This window comes from Vulpes lagopus, chromosome 11 (genome assembly GCF_018345385.1).
Source record: "Vulpes lagopus strain Blue_001 chromosome 11, ASM1834538v1, whole genome shotgun sequence".
Taxonomy (NCBI): domain Eukaryota; kingdom Metazoa; phylum Chordata; class Mammalia; order Carnivora; family Canidae; genus Vulpes; species Vulpes lagopus.
Window position 1 is genome coordinate 28573675 of NC_054834.1, and position 24131 is coordinate 28597805.

The following is a 24131-nucleotide window of genomic DNA, read 5'->3' on the forward strand; positions in this document are numbered from 1 at the left end:
CACAGTCAGCTAGCCCGAGCCAGGAGACAGAGGCTGGATGTCACACCAGGAGACGATGCTCTGCTCTATGGGCCCGGGGCCTGAGCCCATCTGACATCTGTGGCACCACAGCACCTTGTAGCCTTGGACGGCCTGCTTTGGGGAACCTTTCCCTCTACACTTTAATCCCATTTAAGAGGACTCATGGGATACAGCCACAGTTCTGCCTAGAAATTCCCTTGGAAGAGCTGTTGTTTGAAGCTCTGGTTAGGAAAAACTGATGCTTCCAAGGTAGACAGCAATGACTCAAAGCAACTTATGGGGTTGATTAGAAAAAGCCTTGGCCCAAGAACCAGGAGGCCTGAGCTCCTGCCTGCACCTCCCTAGCATCTAGGAACAAATGTGCTGAATGTATACGGGGTGGTTTAAGGCCATAACTGCTATGTAAGGATAGAGGATTGTTACCATTAATCGAAAGGGCCAGGTTTTGCTACTAAACATACCATGGTTTTGACAAAGAGATCACTCTCAAAAAAAAAAAAAAAAATAGTAAAAGAAATTACTCTCCTTGATGTAACTGAGATTGGTTTTGGCAAAAATCTAGTTATTGTGTGCTTACACAGAAGACACCATCCTGCTGGGGCAGTGGCATTGCACCAAATTCACCCACTAAACCCACTCCTATCTTCTGCCGGCAGGAGAGGATCACTACTCGACAACTCTGGAAACAGACTACAGCCCTTGAACAGAGCTCCCTGAGACTGAGCACCTGACCGTGGCCTCACGAGCACTGTGCTCTAACCCCCAAGCTGACTTTCCTAATCCGTGTTCCTGAGGGAATGAAAACCAAGCGGCCGCCAAGATCAGGTGAAAGCTATCAGCCCTGTTCCCATGAAAACGCACCCCTTTCTTAAAGGGAGCGTCGCACATTCGGATGGCCCTGCGGCCAAGGGAAAAAGAACTTTCCCATTTCCAAGGTTGACGTGGTTCCTGGCTATTAATCCCTTTTGAACCCACTTGAAAGAATCAGAAAGTGGTTTTAAAAGGGAGAAAGAACCCCAAGCCTGGATGAAGTCTGTTGGTAGTAGGATGGTGTTGACCACTTCCAATCCCTTCACTCCGGCTGTCAATGTTGGGGAAGGAGAGAGTGAAGATTAAGCCTCGTTCTCTCGGGAAGCCCCCTCGGGAAGGGCGGCTGATGTGGTCCTGTTGGCCACCTCGAACTGTCTATAAAGCTCAGGTTCCAGGGCCCTGACCCTTCTCATCAGACCTGGCAGCTGAAGTGACCGTGGGCCCACCAACCCCCCACCCCGAGCTGACGGCCGTGTTCAGAAAACACTCATCACAGCACTGAGGGGGTCAAGCCTCGGGATGGGTGGACAAGGAAGTGGTGTTCACTCTCTGGGAACATTTTCTAGAACGTAAGGAGGGTGCTGAAACCAATCTTGGCAACAGCAAATATTTCGTCATCCAGGTCCCAGCGCCCCTGGCAAAGCAACAGGGAGACACCGCCCCCACTCACTCCGTGGTCCTACCCCGAGCGCCTTGTTTTATTTAACCTCACAAAGCGTCTGCAAAGTGACTGGCTTACACTTCATCCCCTTGGCAATTGCACAAAGTAGACAGGGCACCTCTCCCACTTTACAGATGGACAAAGTATGACTGCGGTACGGCTGTTGAGCAGCAGCAAATAGAGCGGCTCATCTGTCCTGACGCCTAGTCCAGCAGGTGCTCTTTCTGCCAAACTAAAGGGCTTTACCTTTTTCACATCCTACAGCTGCTAATCACCGGTAAGGGAACCCCAGCTCCTCTAGGAGAGACCCCCAATATTTTCATGAGGAATAGTGGTATAGACAATCATTCCGTTATTAAGCCTAATAATAGTCTAAAAATTAAACAGACCTAATTTTTTGAGTCACTATTTCAAGTATCTGTTCAAGAACTGGGTGCCAGTCAATGACACGTACCCATAAGCTCCTTACCAATAAGGCTGAGCGGTCATTGTTCCCCTCCTGGGGACTAAGTGGCTTACCTAGGTTTTAAAGCTCATCAGAGCCATGAAACAGTGTGAACATTACTGTCGTGTACTGTCCACCTCGCACCACCACCCCACACACCAGCCCCCCAAAACCAGCCATGTGTGCGTCTCCCGGGGGTCCTGTCAGAAACATGTGAGGTCTGCCTGGGAAAACTACGCTGCCAGTCCATCCTTCCAGTGGGTGAGGGGCTAGATGTTTTCCAGTAGGGACTATTGTTTATTAATAATCATTTTCATGTCTTCTTTCTCTAAAGTGAATTTGAGGTGGATTACCACACAAACACACACATACAGAGATGGACAGCAGAGCGGTCAAAATAACCAAACCAAACCGAACCAGAAGAAGGAATTGACAACCATATTTCCAGAAGGGAGATGCCGCCACCTTAAAACTAGAAATAAGGTGCCTATTATTGTGCTTTTATATTTCATTTAGCTCTGAGTTCCCTGGATATCAAGGTAAAAACAGAAATACATTGGTCACAGGGTTCTTGCATATGAGAAAAAAAAGGTGTTTACATTTGACTGATTCTCTTTATCATCAAAAACTGGGCCTGATTTTGGATGGGTGTTTTATGTATGTTTTGTCTTTACAAAGAACAAGATGCATTAAGTCCAGCTGGGACACGCTTTCTGAAAAAATATCATGGGAGATTTGATATGCTCTTGGGCCTGATCAAGAGAAGGATATGGAGGGGCACCTAGGTGGCTCAGTCAGTTAAGCATCCGATGCTTGATTTTGGCTCAGGTCATGGTCTCAGGGTCCTGGGATCAAGCCCTGCATCACGCTTTGCGCTCAGTGGGGAGTCTGCTTAAGGATTCTCTCGCTCCCTCTCCCTCTCCTGCTCATGCTCTCTCTAAAATAAATAAATAAAACCTAAAAAAAAAAATAAAAATAAAAATAAAAAGGATACAGAAACCCAGAACCTTCCTTACCTCCTCCAGTTTATCCATCCGCCCCACCAGCTTGGTAGTGACGGAATGCAACTTCAGGAGATCCAGGCCATAGAAAGCTCCTTCCAGCATGTCTATGATGGTAGAAAGCTATGAAACAGGAATAGGGGGTTAGTCAAGAGCAGGGGTGTAACAGACCCAGGACGAGACATTTCCCGTCAGCCCCCCATGCTGGAGGCTCGACAGGGAGGCCAGTAGCCAGGAGCAGAGAGGTGGCTCTTAGAAACCGGCATCTGTGTAGGTGGTGGGCACACAAGCAAACAGAATGGTGGGATGCAGTCTCCCTACCAGAATCCTCAGGTGAGAAACGGAAGATTTCTATTCAGGCTGCCTGCGTGGCTCAGTGGGTTAAGAGGCTGCTTTCGGAGTGGGTCATGATCCCAGGGTCCTGGGAGCAAGCCCCACATCTGGCTCCCTGCTCAGCGGGGAGACTGCTTCTCCCTTTCCCTCTGCCCCTCCCCATCCTTCTGTGTGTGCACACGCGCTCTCTCTCTCCCTCTCAAAGAAATAAATAAAATTAAATTAAAAAAAGGAAAAATCTTATAAGAACAAGCAAAACTGTTCTTCACCAAATTGTTCAGACCCCTTTTATTCTGTACTTTGTAAGCACATCTTTGCTATTAGACTGTGAGCTCCTTGAAAGGAATGCCTCATCTTTGTTTCCCGGAGGTATCTAGCCCAGCACCTGGCCCACAACAGGTGATATCTAAATACTTAACTAAGTGGTTTAGGAACATCAGTGCCTCGAGGATATGATTTTGAAACACTCCCCTCGTCTACTGAAGGCCCTGGAATCTACCAACAGTCTTCCCTTAGCATGGAAAGCCACTCTGAGCCTGGGGCAATAGAGGCCCAGTGACCCATCTCTGAGGTTGCAAGCTGTCACAGGGCACCCTGGGAGGACGGTGGCTGAGCTCTGGTGGCATCCGGGTCACACAGAGTGCAGGCAAAGGGGCAGATGAGAGAAGCCTGAACTGAGCCTCCCTGCTCAGGACCAGTCCCCGGAGACTTTGCTGGACACACTTATCTCCTGGCCTTGCTACTGGATGAAGAATTCCATGTGCAAGACATTAGTGTTTAGAAGACCTCCTTCCTCCCCAGCAGAGGAAGGCAGCTGGATCGTGGGCGAGAGCCACGGAACGGCATCTGGTTAGCATGCACTGTGATGATGTTCTTTTTTCTTTTCTTTTCTTTTCTTTTTTTTTTTTTAAACATTTTATTTATCGGGCGCCTGGGTGGCTCAGTGGTTGAGTGGCTGCCTTCAGCTCAGGTCATGATCCCAGGGTCCTGGGGTCAAGTCCCACATCGGACTCCCTGCACGGAGCCTGCTTCTCCCTCTGCCTGTGTCTCTGCCTCTCTCTCTCTCTCTCTCTCATGAATAAATAAAATCTTTAAAAAAAATAAAGATTTTGTTTATTTATTTGACAGAGAGAGCACAAGCAAGGGGAGTGGCAGGCAGAGGGACAGAGAGAAGCAGACTCCCCACTGGGCAGGGAGAACAATGCGGGGCTCGATCCCAGGACCCCTGGATCATGACCTGAGCTGAAGGAAGACGCTTAACTGACTGAGCCACCCAGGGGCCCCATGTGATGATTTTCTGACTCCTAAGAGAAGATTTTGCCTGTCATTGTTCCAGAAGCCCCGAAGAGTCCAGACAATCCCATAACAGGGGGGTTCAGAGAGTCGATCCGTGGCAGGGCTGTAGCTCTGCGAGGTGTGCAGACTCCCAGGGCAGGATGCTAAAGTGCTGTACTGCTGCACACTGCTCTGCTTGCAGGGCCTCGATGGCCACCAGTTCCAAGCGTGTAGCAGGCGCCAGGCCCCGCGGAAGCTCTTTGCACGGTCACTCAGGAGCCAGACTAGTGGCTACTGACCCTGACTGCGTGTCAGGCATCGTGCCAAGTGCTCCCTAGCTGCCATCTCATTGGTTCTGAAAACACCCCCACAAGGTAAATGCTATCATCCCCACTTTCCATGCAGGGAGACTGAGACCAGGCAAGTTAGGTACCCTGAGCAGGACCATACAACATGTATTGGCAGAGCAACAATCTGAACCCAAGTCGGTCTGACGGCAAAACCAGGCCGTGCCTCTACCCCACACCGCAAGCGAAGAGGGGAGGGCAGAGATCAGACGAAGCCCTCCGCCAACCCACGCAGTGGCCTCAGGCAGGCGTGAGCTCCCCCACCCTGTGGACCAGGATCACGGTTTGATGCTGAGCTACAGCAGGCCCCGGGCCTCTGCTGCCCTGGTCACCCCAGCCCTCGTGCTGAGGACCGCCAGGCTCGCTCCCGTGTCTCCTGCCTCCCTGGGGTGCATGCGGGGCTGACAGTAAATGGTGGCAGTAACTCTGGAGGAGAACACTGAGTTCTTTTGACTCCTGGGCCTGGCAGCCGCTCCAGGCCCAGCCTCCCTGCCTCCACAGGGAGAGGCAGGCACGCTCTGCTCTCAGCATCCCCTTCGGACACCGGTTTGTCAGATGACCAGCCTGGGACACGCGCTCAGCAGGTGAGGTGTCGGGGCCTGACTTCACAGGCTAAGACAGGTCCCATGTACTCAAAGGCCCTACAACCCCTGCCACGGCTCTGCTGGACCCCGGGTCCCTAAGGCACCCTCCCACATGTGGCACCACTCTGCACCAGGTCCTACCTTCAAGTCCCGACTGTCCGCCGCCCGCAGCTTCTGGAGCCTGAAGTCCCCTTCGCAGGGATTGAGGGCAGATGGGGGCGCGACACAGGCACACTTGCAGGACGAGCCCGAGGTGATGGTTTCCACGGTGTAGAAGTCGTCCTTCCTGGAGGTCCCCTCATTGACCCTCTGGCAGGCGTCTCGGCCCAGGGGTCTCACCACGCATTTGCACTGACAGTCCGAGCCCTCAGACACAGCCTTGACCTTGTCATAGTCTCCCAGCAACTAGACACAGAGACAGAAAAAGAAGGTCTTGGGGGTGTGAACACAGGTGTCGGCCGGCTCCCAGGAAGGCGCTCTGTTCACTGTGTCACATGTCCTGCCCTAGCCAGAGGCCTCAGACCACACGCTGCGGAGAGAAAAGGTCATCGGAACACAATTCGCTGACTCCGAAATTTCCTTGAAGGCACGAGGAGTTCAGCTCTCTCCATTTGTCTTGGAAAACTTGCATTTCTCGGGGGACTTTAGACTTCCATCATTTCAAGGGAAAAACAAATGAGTCCCTGCCGTCGCTAGAACCCAGGTTTAGATTTAAAAGGGAAAAGGAGGGGGCACCTGGGTGGCTCAGTGGTTGAGCATCTGCTTTCGGCTCAGGGTGGGACCCAGGGGTCCCGGGATCGAGTCCTGCATCGGGCTCCCCGCTTCTCCCTCTGCCTGTGTCTCTGCCTCTCTCTGTGTCTCACAAATAAATAAAATCTTAAAAAAAAAAAAAAAAAGAAGGCTTCTTGCTTCTGTCCTTGCCCCTCACAGATCGTTCCTGGAGGGCCTACTGGCACTGCGCTAGGGGCTGTGAGAGGGAAGCAGACGGGCCAGAGAGCCCAATGGCAGGAGCTAACGGCGCAGCAGGCACACAGATCACGGCCGTGCCAAGGGCCCCGACGTGACACAGAGCAGCGGGGCTCAAACTGGCCAGAGTGGCTCCAGCCGAGCACCAGAGAAGACGTCTTGGAGGAAGCGGTACTGGATCTGACCCTCAAAGAATGGTTTAGATTTGGAAGAAAGGAACCGGGAGAAAAGAGACGGGCCCAGAACTCAGGAAGGTTTACTCAGCCCAAGGATCCCTTTGGCTCAGAGGCACAGCTTCTGAACCCAAACTCCAGGCCAAAGCCAGGAGAGCAAACTGGCAGCACTTGCTCCTTCCACAATGCTAAACATTTCCTTCTGAGCACTTGCCCCAGCCAGCCCCGTCGTCGGGCAGGAAAGCACGCAGAGCAGCAGGCTTTCTGGAACCACCACCCTGAGCACTTGCGGGGGGAGGGGAGAAGGCTCCTCCCCAGCTCTTCTGCCCCAGGGCCCGCATCCCCAGAGCCACGGAGCTCTGGCTTTCTGGGCCCGGAGAAGGGTCTCCTTCATTGGACTAATGACCCTGGCAGGCAGGCACAGTCCTTGCTGGAGTGGGAATGTTCCTGAGATGCCGTCTGGGGGGAAGAGGGCTTGTCATGTTTTTCTTGCAAAGGTTGGGTTTCTTCTAACGCTAATATTTGTTTTAGAGCTGTTGTCAAATACAGAATGGATCGGTGGACACCGGAGATACGGTGCAGGGTGACCGAAGCGGCTGGTCTTTGTAGGCTGACAGACAGTAAATCGCGGCTGTCTGCTCGCTGAAACTCTGCCTAGATTCCTGCAAAGCCTGCTCTGGGACCCTGGGTGGATTCCTTCCTTTCCAAGACTCGAGTTTCATCAACTCTTCCGTGGATGGTCCTCCAGAGCCCCACTGTGAAGGATCCTTAAGGCCTTGCGATTTAGGAGACGGCGAGGGCACGGGTGGCTACAGGGCATCTATTAGCATAACTTCCAAAGGAAGGGTGAGGAGACCGGGGGCTGATAAACCCCACAGTGGAGCGGATTGTTCTTCCTGGAAGGGGACAAGACCCAATCCATCCAAGGACTTAGGGAGATGCAGGCAGCACTAAAGGCACCCCCGTCATCCTTAGGGTCGTGGCAACACCCACCACACATCAGGCCCGCTGTGGAGAGCATGCACGGAGCACTCCGGAGAGCGACCTCCCGGGCACCCGGGCTGCAGTGGGAAGCCCCGGCTCTGCCCACCTGGAGCGCTCTCACTGTGGTCCCAGCAGTCCTTTGCTAACAGGGCGGGAACCGGGGTGTTTGAGGGCTGAGTCAGATAAAACAAGCAGAGTATTTTGGAAAGGGGCAGCTATCAGCGGTCACTCCCGCCTTCGCCCCCGGGCCCCTGCCAGGGGTGAGCCCGTGTGCATTTCCACCCCGTCCCGCCAGGACACGGGGTCCCGCCCGGCCCCTGTGCGCGGGGCCACCTGGCGGGCGTCACACCTGCTGCTCCGTGTTCGCCCGCGCCCCGCGCGCCGGCTCCCCCTGGGCCGCCGGGTGCCACCCGCGGAGAGCCCTCCGCCTCGGGTCGCGTCCCAGCTCCCGCCGACAGCCGCTGCGGAGGCCCCTGCACGGCGGGGGCAAAGGTGTGGGCGAGCGACTGTGGAGCCCGGGTGCGGGCGGCCGGGCCCCGCCTACCTGCGACAGGACGTTCTCCTGGTTGTCCGCCTCGTTCTGCAGCGTCTCGTCCTCCGTGGGCGCGGCGGTCGGCGCGTCCGCGGGCTCGCCCGTCCCGCCGGGGGCGTCGCTGGGCCCCCACCGGCCCCCGGCCACCAGCAGGGCGCCGCAGACCAGCAGCAGCAGCGGCTGGGCCATGAGGGCCGCGGGCAGGGGCTGCGGGCGGGAGAGCGGGGCCCGGGGCTGCGGGCGGGCTCGAGGCGCGAGGGCGGCGCGGCCCGGCACTGGCGGCTCACGGCGCCTGCGGACGCGGGGCGCGGCTGGGCGCGGCGGGAGGGGGCGCCCCCGGGCCCCGGCTCATGCCCTCCCCGGCGCAGGCGGCCGCGACTGTGCGGCCCGGCCCGAGAGCGGGGCGCGGGGCGGGGGGCGGCGCGGGGGCGGCGCGGGGGGCGGCCCCGGGAGCGAGCGCGGCGTCCGCCCGAGGGCTCAGGTGGCGGGCGGGGCGGGCATGGGGGCGGGGCGGGGCGAGGAGAGGGCGGGGCGATGGGCGGGGGCGGGCATGGGGGCGGGGCGGGGCGGGGCGACGGTGGGGGCGGGAGCGAGCGCGGCGTCCGCCCGAGGGCTCAGGTGGCGGGCGGGGCGGGGCGAGGAGAGGGCGGGGCGATGGGCGATGGGCGGGTCGCGAGGCGGGGCGAGGGCGGGCGTGGGGCGGGGCGAGGGCGGGGGCGGAGCGCGAGGCGGGGCGGGGCGGGGCCTCGCGAGGCGGGGGCGGGGCGAGGGGGCGGGGCGAGGGGGCGGGGGGCGGCCCCGGGAGCGAGCGCGGCGTCCTCCCGAGGACTCAGGCGGCCGGCGAGGGAGGGGGGCGTGGCGTGGCGGGGGCGGGGCCGGGGTCGACGGCGGGGGCGGGGCCTCCATTGTGCGGGCTGCCCGAGTGCGGCTCGGAGGCGCGGCGCCCGCGCAGCCCCTCCCGCTCCCCGCCCCGCCCCCGCTTCCCCCCGCCCTCCCGCCCGCGCAGCCCCGCCCGCTCCCCGCCCCGCCCCCGCTTCCCCCCGCCCTCCCGCCCGCGCAGCCCCGCCCGCTCCCCGCCCCGCCCCCGCTTCCCCCCGCCCTCCCGCCCGCGCAGCCCCTCCCGCTCCCCGCCCCGCCCCCGCTTCCCCCCGCCCTCCCGCCCGCGCAGCCCCGCCCGCTCCCCGCCCCGCCCCCGCTTCCCCCCGCCCTCCCGCCCGCGCAGCCCCGCCCGCTCCCCGCCCCCGTGTCCCCCCGGTTCCCTCCCACCCCGATCCCCTTCGCCCCCCCAAGCAGCGGCGTGCGGGGAGGTGGGGCTCCCCGGAGGGAGGCAGGAGCCCGTGTCCCCGGCGCGCTCCGTGGCTGCCCCCGAGCGGGACTCGGCTTCCCGGCGTCTGGTTCCCGGACGCGGCTGGCGGCGACGGCCCGGGCGGCTCTGAACTTGGCGCCCCTGCTGGCCGCGCGCTGCCGACGCCTCCACCCCGAGGCCCGCGGGGCAGCTCCCGGCGCGGGCGCGGCCTCCCCGCGGCGGGCAGACCCGAGGGCGAAGGCCGCCCCGGAGTCCAGTGCTCGTCCCGGGCACGGCTCCTCCTGTCTCCCGCCTTGGGACGGGTCTCAGAGCCCCGGTCGCTGGGGGTCCCCAAGAGGGCTCGGCTCCAACGCTGTGCGATTACGTCGCGGTGTCCCTTGAGTGTCCCTTGGATGGGCCCACCTCAAAGGGTGGCCGTGTGTGAGGCCAAGGAAAGGCACTGCGCCTTCGGACAGGGTCGCCCTGAGAACGCGCAGCAGAGCCAGGCCCCTTCCAAGATGCCAAAGGTGTCACTGCGCACCTTGGGAACTAGACGCGTTGCCTCCCGCTGACCCAGGTGATCACCTAAGCGGACTTTGGCCTAGGCGAACGATGGTAGTTGACACACGTGTCGTGATAGTCTTTATTAATATGCTTGTATATATATATTTCTAATCCCAGCTCGAAAATCCAAGGTTCTGTGTGTCTGGGCTTGTGAAACATCTCTCGCACAAACACACGTACACACACAAAGTATTCCGTGTGCGCTATCGAATCTTTGCTGGAACTAGATGGAAGGGGCCATGTATCAAATACAGCTTTCAAATTCAGTTGAAATAAGCGTCCAACGTTGGCTCAGCGCAAGGCGACAGGCGAGGCTGCTGGATGTTTAATGGGAAGACAAGCGTGTCCAGGCTTTCCAAAAAAAGACTTTTTTTTAATTCACGATAGACAGAGAGAGGCAGAGAGAGAAGCAGGCTCCATGCAGGGAGCCCCATGAGGGACTGGAACCCGGGACTCCAAGATCATGCCCTGGGCCAAAGGCAGGCACTAAACCGCTGAGCCACCCAGGGATCCCCTCAAATTTTAAGTGACGGTGAGAGCATTTCCCAAGGGCGTTAAGGAGGTGGAGGTCACTTCTTTTTTTTTTTTTTTAAAGAGTTCATTTATTTATTCATGAGAGACACAGAGAGAGAGAGACAGGCAGAGACACAGGCAGAGGGAGAAGCAGGCCCCATGCAGGAAGCCCGACGTGGGACCCGATCCCAGGACTCCAGGATCACACCCCGGGCTGAAGGCAGATGCTCAACCGCTGAGCCACCCAGGCGTCCCTTTTTTTTTTTTTTTTTGGTGGAGGTCACTTCTAAGGGAAAGGTCAGAACATCATGGAGCAGTGACCGGGGAGGTGTCTGGGATCAACACAGCAGAAGGTTCCCAGAGGATGTAGGTGATAATGAGAGGCCACTGTGGGCAGAGACAGCAGCCTCGAGTGAACCATCAGATCTCAGACTGGCACCCACTTCCCAGGGAGGGCTTCCCGGACTCCGCCACCCACCGGGGCTGGGTTCCTCTGGGGTGCACTCCCTGGGTCCTCCGGTGGTACCTCATACCTTTGCCTCTCAGAATTAGGGGAGGTATGTCTGTTGTCTTTCTTCTCCTCTGTGGGCAGCTTCCATAATGCCTGTCCCCTCCCCTGAACCGTAGCCTCCACCAGGGCAGGGCTTTGCCTGCCCCTGCTCACCGTCACATTTGCAGAGGTTTAGCCAGTGCCTGAGACGAAGGAGACGCCCTATAAAGAGGGTTGGATGAATGGGAACGATGAGGAGTCCAGTTGGCCCTGTCCCAGTTACTTTCATGAAGACCATCTTTGTATCCACTAGTGTGCATTTCACTGCAAATAACAGAAACTGGACAATGCTTCATCAAGTATGAATTTATTTTCCTCTCACTCTAAGAAGACTGGAAGTTGGCCATTTTAAATGGAGTTCAGCTCAGTGATGTCATCAAGGGCCCAAGCTCTTTCCATTTTCCCATCTACTATCCTTAGGGTTTTGGCCTTTTTTTTTTTTTTTTTTAACTTCATCACAAGTGGTTGAAGATGATCCCAGCTACCCGCACCCCCTTGCCATTCTCTTCTATCAGACGTTCAGGTCCCCAGTGTCTCTTGCACTGGGGCAAGCCACATGATTTGGTGCTGGCCAATAGAATAAAATAAATCTGCAGAGTCTAGAAAAGATAATTTGCCTCCTGATAAAGGACACAGATAAGAGAGAGGAGGAGATTTCTGGTGCCCCCATGTCCCATGTTTGATTGTGGTCATGGTGCCTACAGTGATGGCAGCCCTCTTATGACCATGAGGCCTCTCTCCTATTGATATAGATCTCCTTTTATTTATTTTTCCTAAAGATTTTATTTATTTATTCATGAGAGAGAAGCAGAGACACAGGCAGAGGGAGAAGCAGGCTCCCTGCAGAGAGCCTGATGTGGGACTCGATCTCAGAACCCCGGGATCACAACCTGAGCCGAAGGGAGATGCCCAACCACTGAGCCACTCAGGAGCCTCTAGATCTCCTTTTAAAGTTTCTTTTTGTTTGTCCTTCTCCGATTGATAGGATGAGCACTGGGTGTTATTCTGTATGTTGGCAAATTGAACACCAATAAAAAATAAATTTATTATTTTAAAAAAATAAAGTTTCTTTTTAAGTTCAGTCCTAAAAAAAAATAAAAAAAAATAAAAAAAATAAAGTTCAGTCCTGTGGTTCTACATAGAACGTGTCCAAGGTCTTTCCCATAAGAGTTTTTCTTCCACTTAAAGGTAGAAACCAAGTACCTTCTAAATATCCTCTTTCTCCAGCTAACTACACTACTGTCACCCCGTATCTCCGTTTTATTCACCTGTTTCTCAGGCCTTTCAGACCTACCAGTGTTCTGATTGTTTTTTCTCTAGAAAGGCCCCAGTTTTGAGGAGATGTTAGGCCATATTGAAATCATTTTTTCTCTTTTTCCAACCACTTTTATTTTGTTAATGTAGCCCAAGATTGACTTCGCTTTTTTGGCAGTTACATCGCACCAATGAGTCACATTGATTTATTTTTTTAATATAGTTTTTTCTTTTTAAAAAAAAACATGAATTTTATATGCCAGTTTGCTCCATCCTGTGTTTACAGCTATGTTCTTCTTATTTTTAAAAAAATATTTTATTTATTTATTCATGAGAGACAGAGAGAAGCAGAGACACAGGCAGAGGGAGAAGCAGGCTCCATGCAGGGAGCCCGATGTGGGACTCGATCCCAGGTCTCCAGGATCACGCCCTGGGCTGAAGGCAGCGCCAAACCCCTGAGCCACCTGGGCTGCCCTTCTTTTTTAATCCAAGTACAGGCCTTTACCTTTTTCCCACTGATTATTATGATGCTTTTGGCCCATCTTTTCATCCTGTTGAAATCTTGCTGGTTTTGTTCTTGTCTAAGTTTTCCAAATTAAATAAGCATGGTTTTTGTCTTAATTCAAATCATTAATTTTAATAAGTCATCTTCACTCGAATAGGGCCAGATTCTAGAGCCCTAGGTCCATAATAGGAAAAGTATTTCCTGATTGCTATGAACCCTTTCCGTGTGTGATCGTTTGGAGAGTCAGAAATGTTGGCACCTAGCCCCAGCTCTTCAGCATGTCTACAAGCATTTCTCAAGAGATTTTTATCACTTACCTTTCCAAGATCTAGATACACTGCCCGAGGCATTCCTCCTGCCTGCCAGTTTGATCACCTGACTCAAAGATCCCGAAGGGAGCTTGGTTTGGCTTTAGAACATCCAAGCTGACGTGCTATAAATCCCTTGCATCCTTCACTCAGCACCTAGATTCTACTTCTCTTGATCCTTAGCTTATTTTTTGTAAAATAAGTATTGCTCTCTCCATTTACCAGATGAAATCATTGAGGCATTAAGACAATGAGATGTGTGGTGGCTGCTGTGTACAGAGTGTTTACCATGTGCCAGGCATAATTGGATGATGTTCAAAATACCCCCAAGGTAGGTAATATCATCCCCTTCTTTTTTTTAGAGATTTTATTTATTTATTCATGAGAGACACAGACACAGAGGCAGAGACACAGGCAGAGGGAGAAGCAGGCTCCCTGCAGGGTCCCCGATGTAGGACTCGATCCCAGGACCCTGGGATGACACCCTGAGCCAAAGGCAGGTGCCCAACCACTGAGCCACCTGGGGGCCCCATATCGTCCTCTTCTGCAAATGAGAAAGCAGGCGCAAAGAGGCACCTGATTCCTGTACAGACGTTCAGAGAACAGGGCCTGAGAAAGCCCTGAACGCACCTCTTCAGCCACCTGATGCCCAGGAGCTTCACCAGCCGGCAGGTTGCTGGGTGCCAGGGATCCCCCGGCGGCTGCACCCACGGGCCTCCGCAGCCAAGTTTGCTTCTGGGGAGAGCATCTGTTTTCCAGTTTCTGTGAGAGGCTCTTGGCTTTGCTCTGAAACGTCTGCCTGTAGAAAACCAAGGCTTCATTTGCCAGGTGCGGCTGGGGTGGCTATAAATGACCTGCCACCTTAGTGGGTAATTTAGCAAATGCACCTGCCCCACAGCAGCAGAATCAAAGAGCAGAGCAAAATCCCACGAGCGACATCACTCTCCCGTCCCCCTTCCCTGGCTTGCCGCAGTGCGGGAGCCCTGCCAGGGAACTGCCATAAAATGCTGGAAAGGGATGATGGAAAGCTCGGCTGAAAATGAGGTCTTTTTTCCCCTGTTCACCCCGCTTTGCTGCTTTCTTGGCTTCTTATTTTGTCTTTGATCTTCCACATCTCCTCTCTCCTTGAATTCGCTTTAACTCATTATTGAACACATGTTACGAGTGCGGTGCTCTGAGGCCTGCTGAGCGCACGACGATGAAGAAGACAAGACCTTTGCCTTTGGGAGCTCATGTCCTAAAGGTTGCAAATGTGTAATCCCGAGAAAGTACAAAAAGAGCTTTCTCCCCCACCCGCCAAGATATTTTATTTTATTTATTATTTATTTTGTTATTTTTTTTATTGAGTTCAATTTGCCAACATATAGCATATTACCCAGTGCTCATCCCGTCAAGTGCCCCTGTCAGTCACCCCAACCCACCGCCCACCTCCCTTTCCACCACCCCTTGAGATATTTTAGCAAAGAAAAATGTTTGTCTTCACCGTGGGAGAGGTGGGAGCGGGTGCTGAAGGCCACAAGGAGCCTTGAAAGCGCTTGGGCCGGGAGGGGTGCCGTGGGCAGAGGTGGGGATGAGATGCGTGGCTCGGGCGGGAGGAGGGGAGGCGGAGAGGAAGGCGGTGCAGGAGGCTGCAGAGCACCTGGTCTCCCCAGGGAGCGGGGTGCCCTACCTGGGCACCGCCCCCCGTCACCCCCCCCCCCATCCTGCGCAGGATGGCTCGTTGCTTGGATTCAGAGGGGAACACTCCTGCCTTCTGGGACTTCTGGTGACCCAGGGAGGGATGGGTGGGCAGGGGTCCTTCGCCACCCCAAGGGATTTCCCAGCGCTGCTCCATGGCACAGCTCCTGGAGAAGCCGCTCACATCATAGTCCTGGGAAGGGAGCCCCCCACCCCCCTAAGAACCACAACCCCCAGCAGGACAGGTCAGGGACACTGCAGACAGCTCCTTCCTCCCCAGCCACCGGGATATTACCTGCCTTTTCTAACCCCCCCCCCCCTGCTTGTCCTCTCTCCTCCTCCCCCTCTCCTCCTGGTTCTGAGTCCCCCCTGCTCACCACGGAGTGGTTCTGACACGGATGATGTGTAGTGGTGCCGTGCGCCTTCTCCCAGCATGCACACACCTCCCCCGCCTTCTCACAGATGCCTGATGCCGCTTTGGGAACTCTGCTTCGGGGCGCCTGGGTGGCTCAGGCAGTAAAGCATCCAACTCTGGGTCTCAGCTCAGGTCTTGATCTCAGGGTTGTGAGTTCAAGCCCCGCGTTGGTCTCCGCACTGGGGATGGAGCCTACTTAAAATAATAGAAATAATAATAATAATTATTTTGCTTCAGTGAGGAGACTTTGCAGGCAAATACTCCCCATAGAGGTAACTCATTGCCTTAAATCTCTATCAGAAAATAAATAACCTGGGAATCCCTAGGTGGCTCAGTGGTTTAGCACCTGCCTTCAGCCTGGATGTGATTCTGGGGTCATGGGATCAAGTCCCACATCGGGCTCTCTGCATGGAGTCTGCTTCTCCCTCTGCCTGTGTCTCTGCCTCTCTTTCTCTGTGTCTCTCATGAATACATAAATAAAAATCTTTAAAAAAAAAAGAAATAAAATAAATAATAACCGGTAACAGATTTTAAAAAGACTTGTGATGGGACAACCCCGGAGAGAGAGAGAGACAATCCCTGGACTAGAAATGAGGTCAAAGGACTCACATTTGTTCCTGATCATCAGGAATGAATAGAAGCTGGTTCAATAGACACCGGGAGAGGAGGGTGCCAGCTTGGGAAATACAAGCAGAGCCAGAGAGCAGGAGTTACGGGGAAGGGAAAGAAGGAGAAGTAGGACAGGGGAGACTAGAGGCCAGATCGCAAGAGGCACAAGACCTGTACACGACCCAAGGGTCTGGATTCGAAGTCGAAGGTTGTGGGGAGAGAGGGGGACATCAGAACCGTGGTAAGTGGGGCACCTGGGTGGCTCAGTGGTTGAGCGTCTGCCTCTGGCTCAGGATGCGATCCCCGGGTCACACATCAGGGTCCCCTCAGGGAGCCCGCTTCTCTCTCTGCCTGTGTATCTGCCTCTGTCATGAATAAATAAATAAAATCTATAACAACAACAACAATAATAATAATAATAATAATGAACTGTTGGAGGCAAGGGAGTGTAATAATTAGCCTTGAGTTCCAGCCGAGTGTGGAGAATGGACTGGAAGTTCAGGCTGAAGTAGGGAGGCCGTTGGGAGGCTGACTAGAAATCCAGCATGAGATGGGAAGGCTCTGGTCCAGGGAGTGAAGCGGAGAGAAGGGGCGAGGGCGAGAACAACGGGGCTTGGAGGCGCTCTGGTTGGGAGGGTCACAGAGGGCTGGGGTGTTAGTAAGAACCCTTAGTTGTAAGTAAAAAAGCAAAGAGAAGTCAAAGGAAAGGGGTGGGGAAGGAGACTTATCAGGATCTAGGGGCACCTCACAGAACCCCAGGCTTCTGTTGTCACCAGGGTCCATACGATAGACAGAAGGTGTCCCGGCCACAGATACTTGAAGAGAGAGTGAGACTTTCTCCTTCTTCTCAGGGCCAACTCCAAATGCCCAGGCAGGGAATCCCATCCAGCCTGGATCAGATGGCCAGTACTGAACTGACCACAGAAGGGGAGTGTGGATGGGGGCAGGTCCCTTTGTAGAGGACCAGACAGGTCAAAGGGTATCCATTGCCCATGGCTCATTGGCTCTCTCTCTGTTCCTCTCGGCCCCCAAAGATGCACTTATGTACCATAAATTCATCATCTTACAGAAAAACAAAAATAGGGGCTCCTGGATGACTCCATTGGTTAAATGTCTGACTTTTGGTTTTGGCTCAGGTTGGGATCTCAGGGTTGTGGGATTGAGCCCCTTGTCGGGCTCCACGTTCAGCAGGGAGTCTGCTTTTCTCCCTCTGCCCATCCCCTTGCTCATGTGCTCTCTCTCTCTGCCTCTCTCAAATAAATAAATAAATCTTTTTAAAAGAGGAAAGCGAAAATATCTCCTAGAAAGAGATGATCCAAATTACCTGCATTTAAAAAGACAGAGAGAGAGAGAATCCGAACTAGTGTCTAGGAATGTCACAGGCAACTCTTCTGTGTGTCCTCATGCCCAGGAGATGTCTTTTCCAGTTTGGCACAAAACTAGTCCAGATGTGACTTCCCACCACCTTGTGGGCGACAAGTGAAATGAGAGCCTGTGCCTCTCAGCGCGTTGTAGATACTTCACTTGGTAGAAAGCCCCCGAAGGGGTGCAATCCATACCTGTTCTCTTCAGGGTGCTCCCTTCCCTTCCCTGAGGCACATAAGCAATGTTTAGTTCAGTTCTAGGCTCGTCAGGCAGCCTGGGGCCATGGGAAGCCCAGACTTTAGGGTCAGACGGATGGGCTATGGAATCTGGCCTTTCCATACTTACCAGTGACCTAGGGCAAGTCACTTCCCCCTGGGGGGAGCCTGCTCTCTTCTGACATGGGGATCACAGCAATCCCATCCTCTGCTTACTGTGTGCTCAGCAGTATTCCTCCTTCCCTTTCCCTCTTACAGGAATGAACTCACCCCAATTCCAATGCTAAAAATAACGGGGACTATAAAGATCAGAGGTGCCTTAATATTTAGCTAAATCTCCATTTGGCATCAGGAGGAAACCCACACCTGGATCCAAAGGTGAAGGTTTACTTGGGAGCAGGAAAGGTGAGCTTTGAGGGGCTGAGCTTTGTGGGGGCTTCAGAAGCACAGACCTGGGTCGATACTAATTTTGTCATCTATCCGGTGGGTGATCCTGGGCAAATTTTTCTCTTCTGAACCTTACTTTTCTACTCCCACTAGGTAGTCGTGGAGATTGGAGATACATTAGAAAGGCCTGACCCATTGCTTTGCCTGAGTATTTGTTGAATGACGCATTTAACTTGGTCATCGCGTGTTAGATGTTGGGATATTAATATTCCTGTTTCCGACTTACCGTGTGGATTTAGCAGAAACTCTGTGCCTCGATGTCCTTATCTGAGAAAGAAAACTATCGTCTTTGGACCTGTTCCTTTCTCCCGGCGATAGTGATTCAGGTAAGGAAGTTTTCCCTCTTCGGGGTTTGCTTTGTTCCAGGGACTAAAGTTTAAACCGGTAACTTACAAAAGCTTGAGCAATTCCTGAGGTGTCCTCAGAAACGGGGCTCTGGAGGCGGCGGCTAGCCCCCCTTGCTTTTGTTGGCAGGGCCGCTCAAGCCCATGTGGCGGCTGCAGCTGCCCTCGGAGGGGTGGGGGTGAGGGTGGAGGTGGGTCCGGGTGGGCTTGCCTCAGAGGGAGCGCCAACCCCCCATCCAAGGAGCCAGCACCTAAAACAGCAGCAACACCGCAGGGTTCTGACTCCCGTGACTTTCTCCCGCTTCCTCTAACCACTTACTTTATGCCATCCGAGGACCCAATTCAGGGGCGCCTGGGTGGGTGGCTCAGTCAGTTGAGTGTCTGACTCTTGTTGAGCTCGGCTCAGGTCTCGATCTCAGGGTTGTGGGGTCGAGCCCCACGTTGGGCTCCGCGCTGAGTGTGGAGCCTACTTGAGATTCTCTTTCTCCCTCCTCCGACGCCCTCCCTGCCTAAAAAAAAAGAAGGAAAGGAAAGAAATCTCAATTCAAGCTTGTTCCAATTAACCTTGGAGTTCCCCCCACCCATCATCCCTGACTGTCCCTCATCCCAGCGATAGCACCCTGCCTGCTTCCACTCTCCTTGCAAGGAGAACGCCCCCAGGGCTCTGTTGTCTCCGTGGTAGGTATGTCCCCTGAACGACCGTGCACAGTTCACGTATCTCATTCCTTTTTTTTTTTTTTCACGTATCTCATTCCTTCACAGTGTCTGAGCTTCACTCCCTTTCGACCTAGATTGTGTGTCCAGCGACATGCTGCCTTTGCATGACCCCAGGGGGGCTGTACAGTGTAAGTGTGTGCCCCCCGGGATTCAGGATAGTTTGAGCACCTCGTCTGGCCAGATGCAAAAATCTCAGGTCATCCTCACAACCATCCTGAGCTGTAGGTGGTGTTACCCCCAGGCTGCAGGGAGAGTGGCTAAGCTGCCTGAAGACAAAAACGCCCACCTAGTAAGTGGCAAGGGAGCTTCTGACTCCAAGCTCACGCCGCGAATCACAAGCGACACGCATCCTCCACCGTTTCACCTTTAAGACTCCAGCTCCTCACCCACATGCAGCCTCTCCTTCTAGAATTCCCTACTTCAGGCTCTCCGATCACTTGCAAGCAAAGTGGCGGGCCCCCGGAAAAGCAACTGGCTGTGGCAGCAGTGGGCAGCAGGAAGCCCCCCTGGGACAAAGGGCTCCTGGTCCCCACCGGAAGTCACTTGCCTCTCCAGGGAGTCATGGGCCTCAGGTTTGACCACTTGCCAAGAGAATCGGTTGCACTCTTGCAGCCCAAGCATCCTGGGGTCCTCTGTCCAAGCAGCTTTGTTTACTGATCCTTCTGTAATGTGCTCCCGAAACACAGCTGGCGTGAACGTGGCCTCCTGGAGGAAACACTTGTTTTGTGTGTCTCTGTAAGACGGCCAGTCACTCTAGAAAGTGTTGGATATTTAGGAGATGAGAAGAGTAGACATTCGGTGCAGTTCATGACACATTCCTCAACACCTGTGTGTCCAGGGTTTCCTCAAGTTATGACGCGGTGGTTGCCTGGCCATCACGCGCACCTGGAAGGTAGGTGGGAGAGGAGGGATGAGCCTCAGGACCGCCCCAGGGCAGCAGCGGGTCCCTGCCTGTGAGCATGCATCCTGGCCCGGGCAGCAGGAGGAGTGGGCCTGGCTCTGGACCTCCTGCCAGCTCCCTCTGGGATGGGGACAAGCTGAGCATGAGGGCAGTGTTCACCGTAGCACCCCTTCTGGGGTGATTTAGATGTACTGTCCCTCATTCCCAAGGCATCGCTGGGAGGCAGGTGTAGTTCTCTCTACTGTAGACAGTGGAAGTGATTACAGCAAGGTCACAGAGTCTAGGTTGGAGCTCAGAGCTGATTCATTCAAAGCCAGTACTCTGAGACACCAAACTACGTTCAGGCTTTCTTAGGGACAGTCTAAAGGAAGAGTCTAAATTTTAAAAAATGAATTAAGATCTATTTAAAGAAAAGGTTTAAGGCGGTCTAGTTGATATGGCAAGAACCCGGAAGGTGGGGACCTTCACGAGTGTCTGAGGGTTGAGGAACCATCGAATTAGATATGCTCCGATGTTCACTGGTTCCATGAGGATGGAGCAGCAGGACCACAGCCTTCCTGAGCATCTGGCGCTGTGTCTCCAACTCTTGGACATTTGGAGCCCTTCGAATGAGGAAAAGAAACAAACTGTGCATACAGAAGCCTTACTTGGTCTAGATATTTTAATATCTACTCCCACCGGCCCCACCCCCATGTCTCCTACACATCCAAAACTTTGCTGTCAGGTATCTGTCAACATGTCCCTTGAGAGAAGAGCCTAAGTCATAAGTTTCAAGTGGTTGGCCGAATTCGAATGTCTTTAGGGAGGGCACAAAATCTAGTTTGCACGGACCTCACTTCACCTGATATCATGCTCCGTAACTCCAGGCCCCTGAAGGCATATGAGACTGTGACCCATAGTTTAAGACCTTGCTTTCTCTGAGATCAAAATCCTCAGTGGCAGGATTTCAGAGCGTGGAGCTGCTGAGAGCCACCCACAGCGCGGATGTCTGTAATACAGGGTGAATCTCTAATGCTTGCCGGGTTCTGTACCAGCCCCGCAGGAGACTTGTGGGGACAGGAGCCCAGGCCGGGAGATGTCACAGTGTTTTATGATCCTTTGGAAGCTCAGTGGCTGCTTTGTGATGTTTAGCCTGGGAGTAGAGTGACACCTGCTGTCTGGTGTCCCTCTTCGAACCCAGCAGTTCCCAATCTTTGTCCCCAAACCAGCTGCTGTTCGTCCTCCTCTCAGACCAGACTGCAAACATCAGGGTCATGACAGTGCTTTCTGCTCTCTCTGCTCCCACAACCTGTTGCCAAGGTTTATCAGTTTGACTCGCCTTAATTGTATGTGTCTTGCCCCTTCTTGTCACTGCCTCTTTGGGGCTCATAAGTTCATCTGTTTTCCCAGATTGGAGACCCCCTGATAGCCAGATCATGTCATACTTGTTTTCTTTCCCTCAACAGGGTCTAGTACAGTGTATTATGATCGCTCATTGAGCACTTGTTATTTTTTTAAAGATTTTTATTTATTTATTTATTGAGACACACACAGAGAGAGAGAGAGAGAGAGAGAGAGAGAAAGAGAGAGAGAGAGAGAGGCAGAGACACAGGCAGAGGGAGAAGCAGGCTCCATGCACCGGGAGCCCGACGTGGGATTCGATCCCGGGTCTCCAGGATCGCGCCCTGGGCCAAAGGCAGGCGCCAAACCGCTGCGCCACCCAGGGATCCCATGCCCCCTTCTTTCTTATTCTTTCCTCTCTTTCAATCTGCCTGTGACCAACAGTGTTCCTTTTTTGCATTTTCTACTTTTTTCCTCCCCATTTAAACTCTCAGGTGACTAAGGGTGGCTGTAAGGGTGCCTGGCTGGTCTAGGCTCTCTTGAGGCTAAGACACTGTGCTATACTAGAATATATGAAGATCGTGTAAGAGATGGAGACAGTAGTCTCCTCTGAACACTCCCTGGGATACGTCACTGGGCTTCTTGTAGACATAGGGTATCCTTTACTAGCGTGAGTCCAAAGTGGATGAAAGAAAAATCTTTAGTTACTGCAGACAGAAAGGATATTTAATTTAATAATGTCATACAGGGGCCCATCGCTGCCATATTCCTCCTCCGTTCATTTTTCCTAGGGTTCTCTTTCTCTAGATGTTGCCCCCAAAGTGCCACAGTCAACCAGAAGACTAGGCTCACAGAATTCAGCAGTAACTGAAGGAATGTACACAGATAGGCTGCAAACATCCCTCCCCCTTTACATCTTAATCTCTGGAACCTGTGTCACCTTATTTGGAAATCTTATTTGAGATGTTTTCAAGGATCTTGAGATGAGGTTATCCTGGATTATCCAAGGGGCCCTAAATGCCGATGAGATTATCCTGGATTATCCAAGGGGGCCCTAAACGCCATTTCCAATGTCCTTATAGGAGAGAGGAAGTTCAGAAATAGTTGATACCCACAGAGGAGAAGGAGATGTGAAGAAGGAGCAGAGAGACATTTAAAGTTGGTGACTTTGCGAATTGGAGTGAGGCAAGGAATGCCAGTATCTGCCAGCTTCCACGGCAAGGGGAAAGAGACGAGGAACAGGTTCTCCGCTGGAGCCTCTGGACGGAGTGCAGCCTTCTCAACACCTTGACGTGGGTCCAGTGAAACTGGACATCTGGTCTCCAGCACTGTGAGGGAAAACATTTTGGTTGAGCTAAGCCACCAAGCTTGGGGTGATTGGTTACAGCAGCCACAGGAAAGGAATGCGCCCCACGGTAAGAAGACAGGCCGCTCCATAATGATAGGTAAGCACCGGGGGCGGCGGGGGGGAGCACATTTTGCAGAGCATGTTGGAAGAAAGAAAAATATTATTACTGTTTTGGTCATTAAAGACCCTGATGTTCAAGGTGGAAATGAGCGACTTTAGACAGAGGCTAAAAGATAGTTGTGCCTCTGGCAAGAAAGGTGCTGCTAAAGAGGCGCCCAGCCCAGACTCACATGGAGCGAGACCAGCATGGGACACTCAGGAGAAGATCAGCCAAGGGCACGTGGGTAGCTCTTTTTTTTTTTTTTTTTTTAATGACTGCTCTCTTTATTTTTTTATTTTTTATTTATGATAGTCAACACACACACACACACACACAGAGGCAGAGACATAGGCAGAGGGAGAAGCAGGCTCCATGCACCAGGAGCCTGATGTGGGATTCAATCCCGGGTCTCCAGGATTGCGCCCTGGGCCAAAGGCAGGCGCTAAACCGCTGCGCCACCCAGGGATCCCTAGTGTCCGACTCTTGATTTCAGCTCAGGTCGTGATCTCGGGGTCATGAGATCAAGCCCCATGTCGGACTCCCTCCTGGGGGGTGGAGCCTGCTTAAGATTCTCCCTCTCCCTCCTCTCTCTGCCCCTCCCGCTGCTCATGCTCTCTCTCACTCTCTCCCTCTTTCTCCACAGTAAAGAGATAAAATAAATATATAAGGGAAATCGAGATTGTTCCAGAACAGATGGAGGCCTCTTAGGCATACTTGGTTAATGATTTTCCCACTTCCCTTATAAGGAAAATTTTGAAGCTAATATTAAAAATAATACCCCAAATGTCAAGCTATTGCTATTTTATGCTTAACTCATTGTAACAAATTGTCCTTCATTGTCACTGGCTGAGGTGAGCTCAGTTACTAGGATTTGGTCCTCGTGCTATTTTCATAATCTCCTGAAGTAAAGAACTCCTCCTGAAAGCGTCCCAGATGACGCTGGTCCCAGGGGTACCTGAGTGGAGCAGTTGAGGTCTGCGGCTGAGGGGGTGGTGCTCTGGTTGCACACCCCCGATGGACGGTGCGTCTTCCAGAATGCTGGTTTCACAAGACTTCTTCCAGAGTGTGGTGTCGCGGGCAACCCTTTCACCAAAGCAAGAGTAGCAGACTGATGATTTCTGTGAAAGCAGAACTAAGGGAAGCTCCTTTTGGAAAACATGACATCCGAAATGTGGGATCTCCCGGTGAGAAGAGAAGCGGCCCTACTTGAATGGGAGCAGGAGGAGGACTCCCTCTCCTGGCAGCAGTGGGGTAACGGGCCTCACACTTGCCCATAGCAGAGAACTCGAAAATTGGACAAAATGCTAGAAACAACCACCACGGACATTGTACAACAGGCAGCATCGAACTGTGACCCCTGCGAGGGAGGAAGCAAACAGGGCGAGGCCTGAAATTATGAGCACAATTTCCTGCCTGGAGGCACTTTCCAGAATGTGCTGCGGAGGTGGGACAGGCGAGGAGATCTCTGCAGTCTCACCGAGCTGAGGAGACAGGGTTCAGGCCGGCGAAGGCGGTGTGGACATGCGAAGCAGAGCACCAGAAAGAAGGAAGGTAGAAAGAAA

At 53.6% G+C, this 24131-nt stretch overlaps 1 protein-coding gene across 2 annotated transcripts in view; it reads right to left on the reverse strand.

The window, feature by feature from the left end:
• OLFML2B (olfactomedin like 2B) overlaps positions 1–8426 on the reverse strand; it is a 35431-nt gene extending 27005 nt beyond the window's left edge. For both annotated transcript variants that reach the window (XM_041774319.1, XM_041774318.1), the window contains exons 1-3: positions 8145–8426; positions 5619–5882; positions 2954–3061 (exon numbers count right to left, since the gene is read on the reverse strand). In XM_041774319.1, coding sequence (XP_041630253.1) covers positions 2954–3061; positions 5619–5882; positions 8145–8321 — 549 coding nt within the window. In that variant the 5' untranslated portion in view covers positions 8322–8426. The remainder of the gene's footprint in view (positions 1–2953; positions 3062–5618; positions 5883–8144) is intronic.
• Between the last annotated feature and the right edge of the window lie 15705 nt (positions 8427–24131).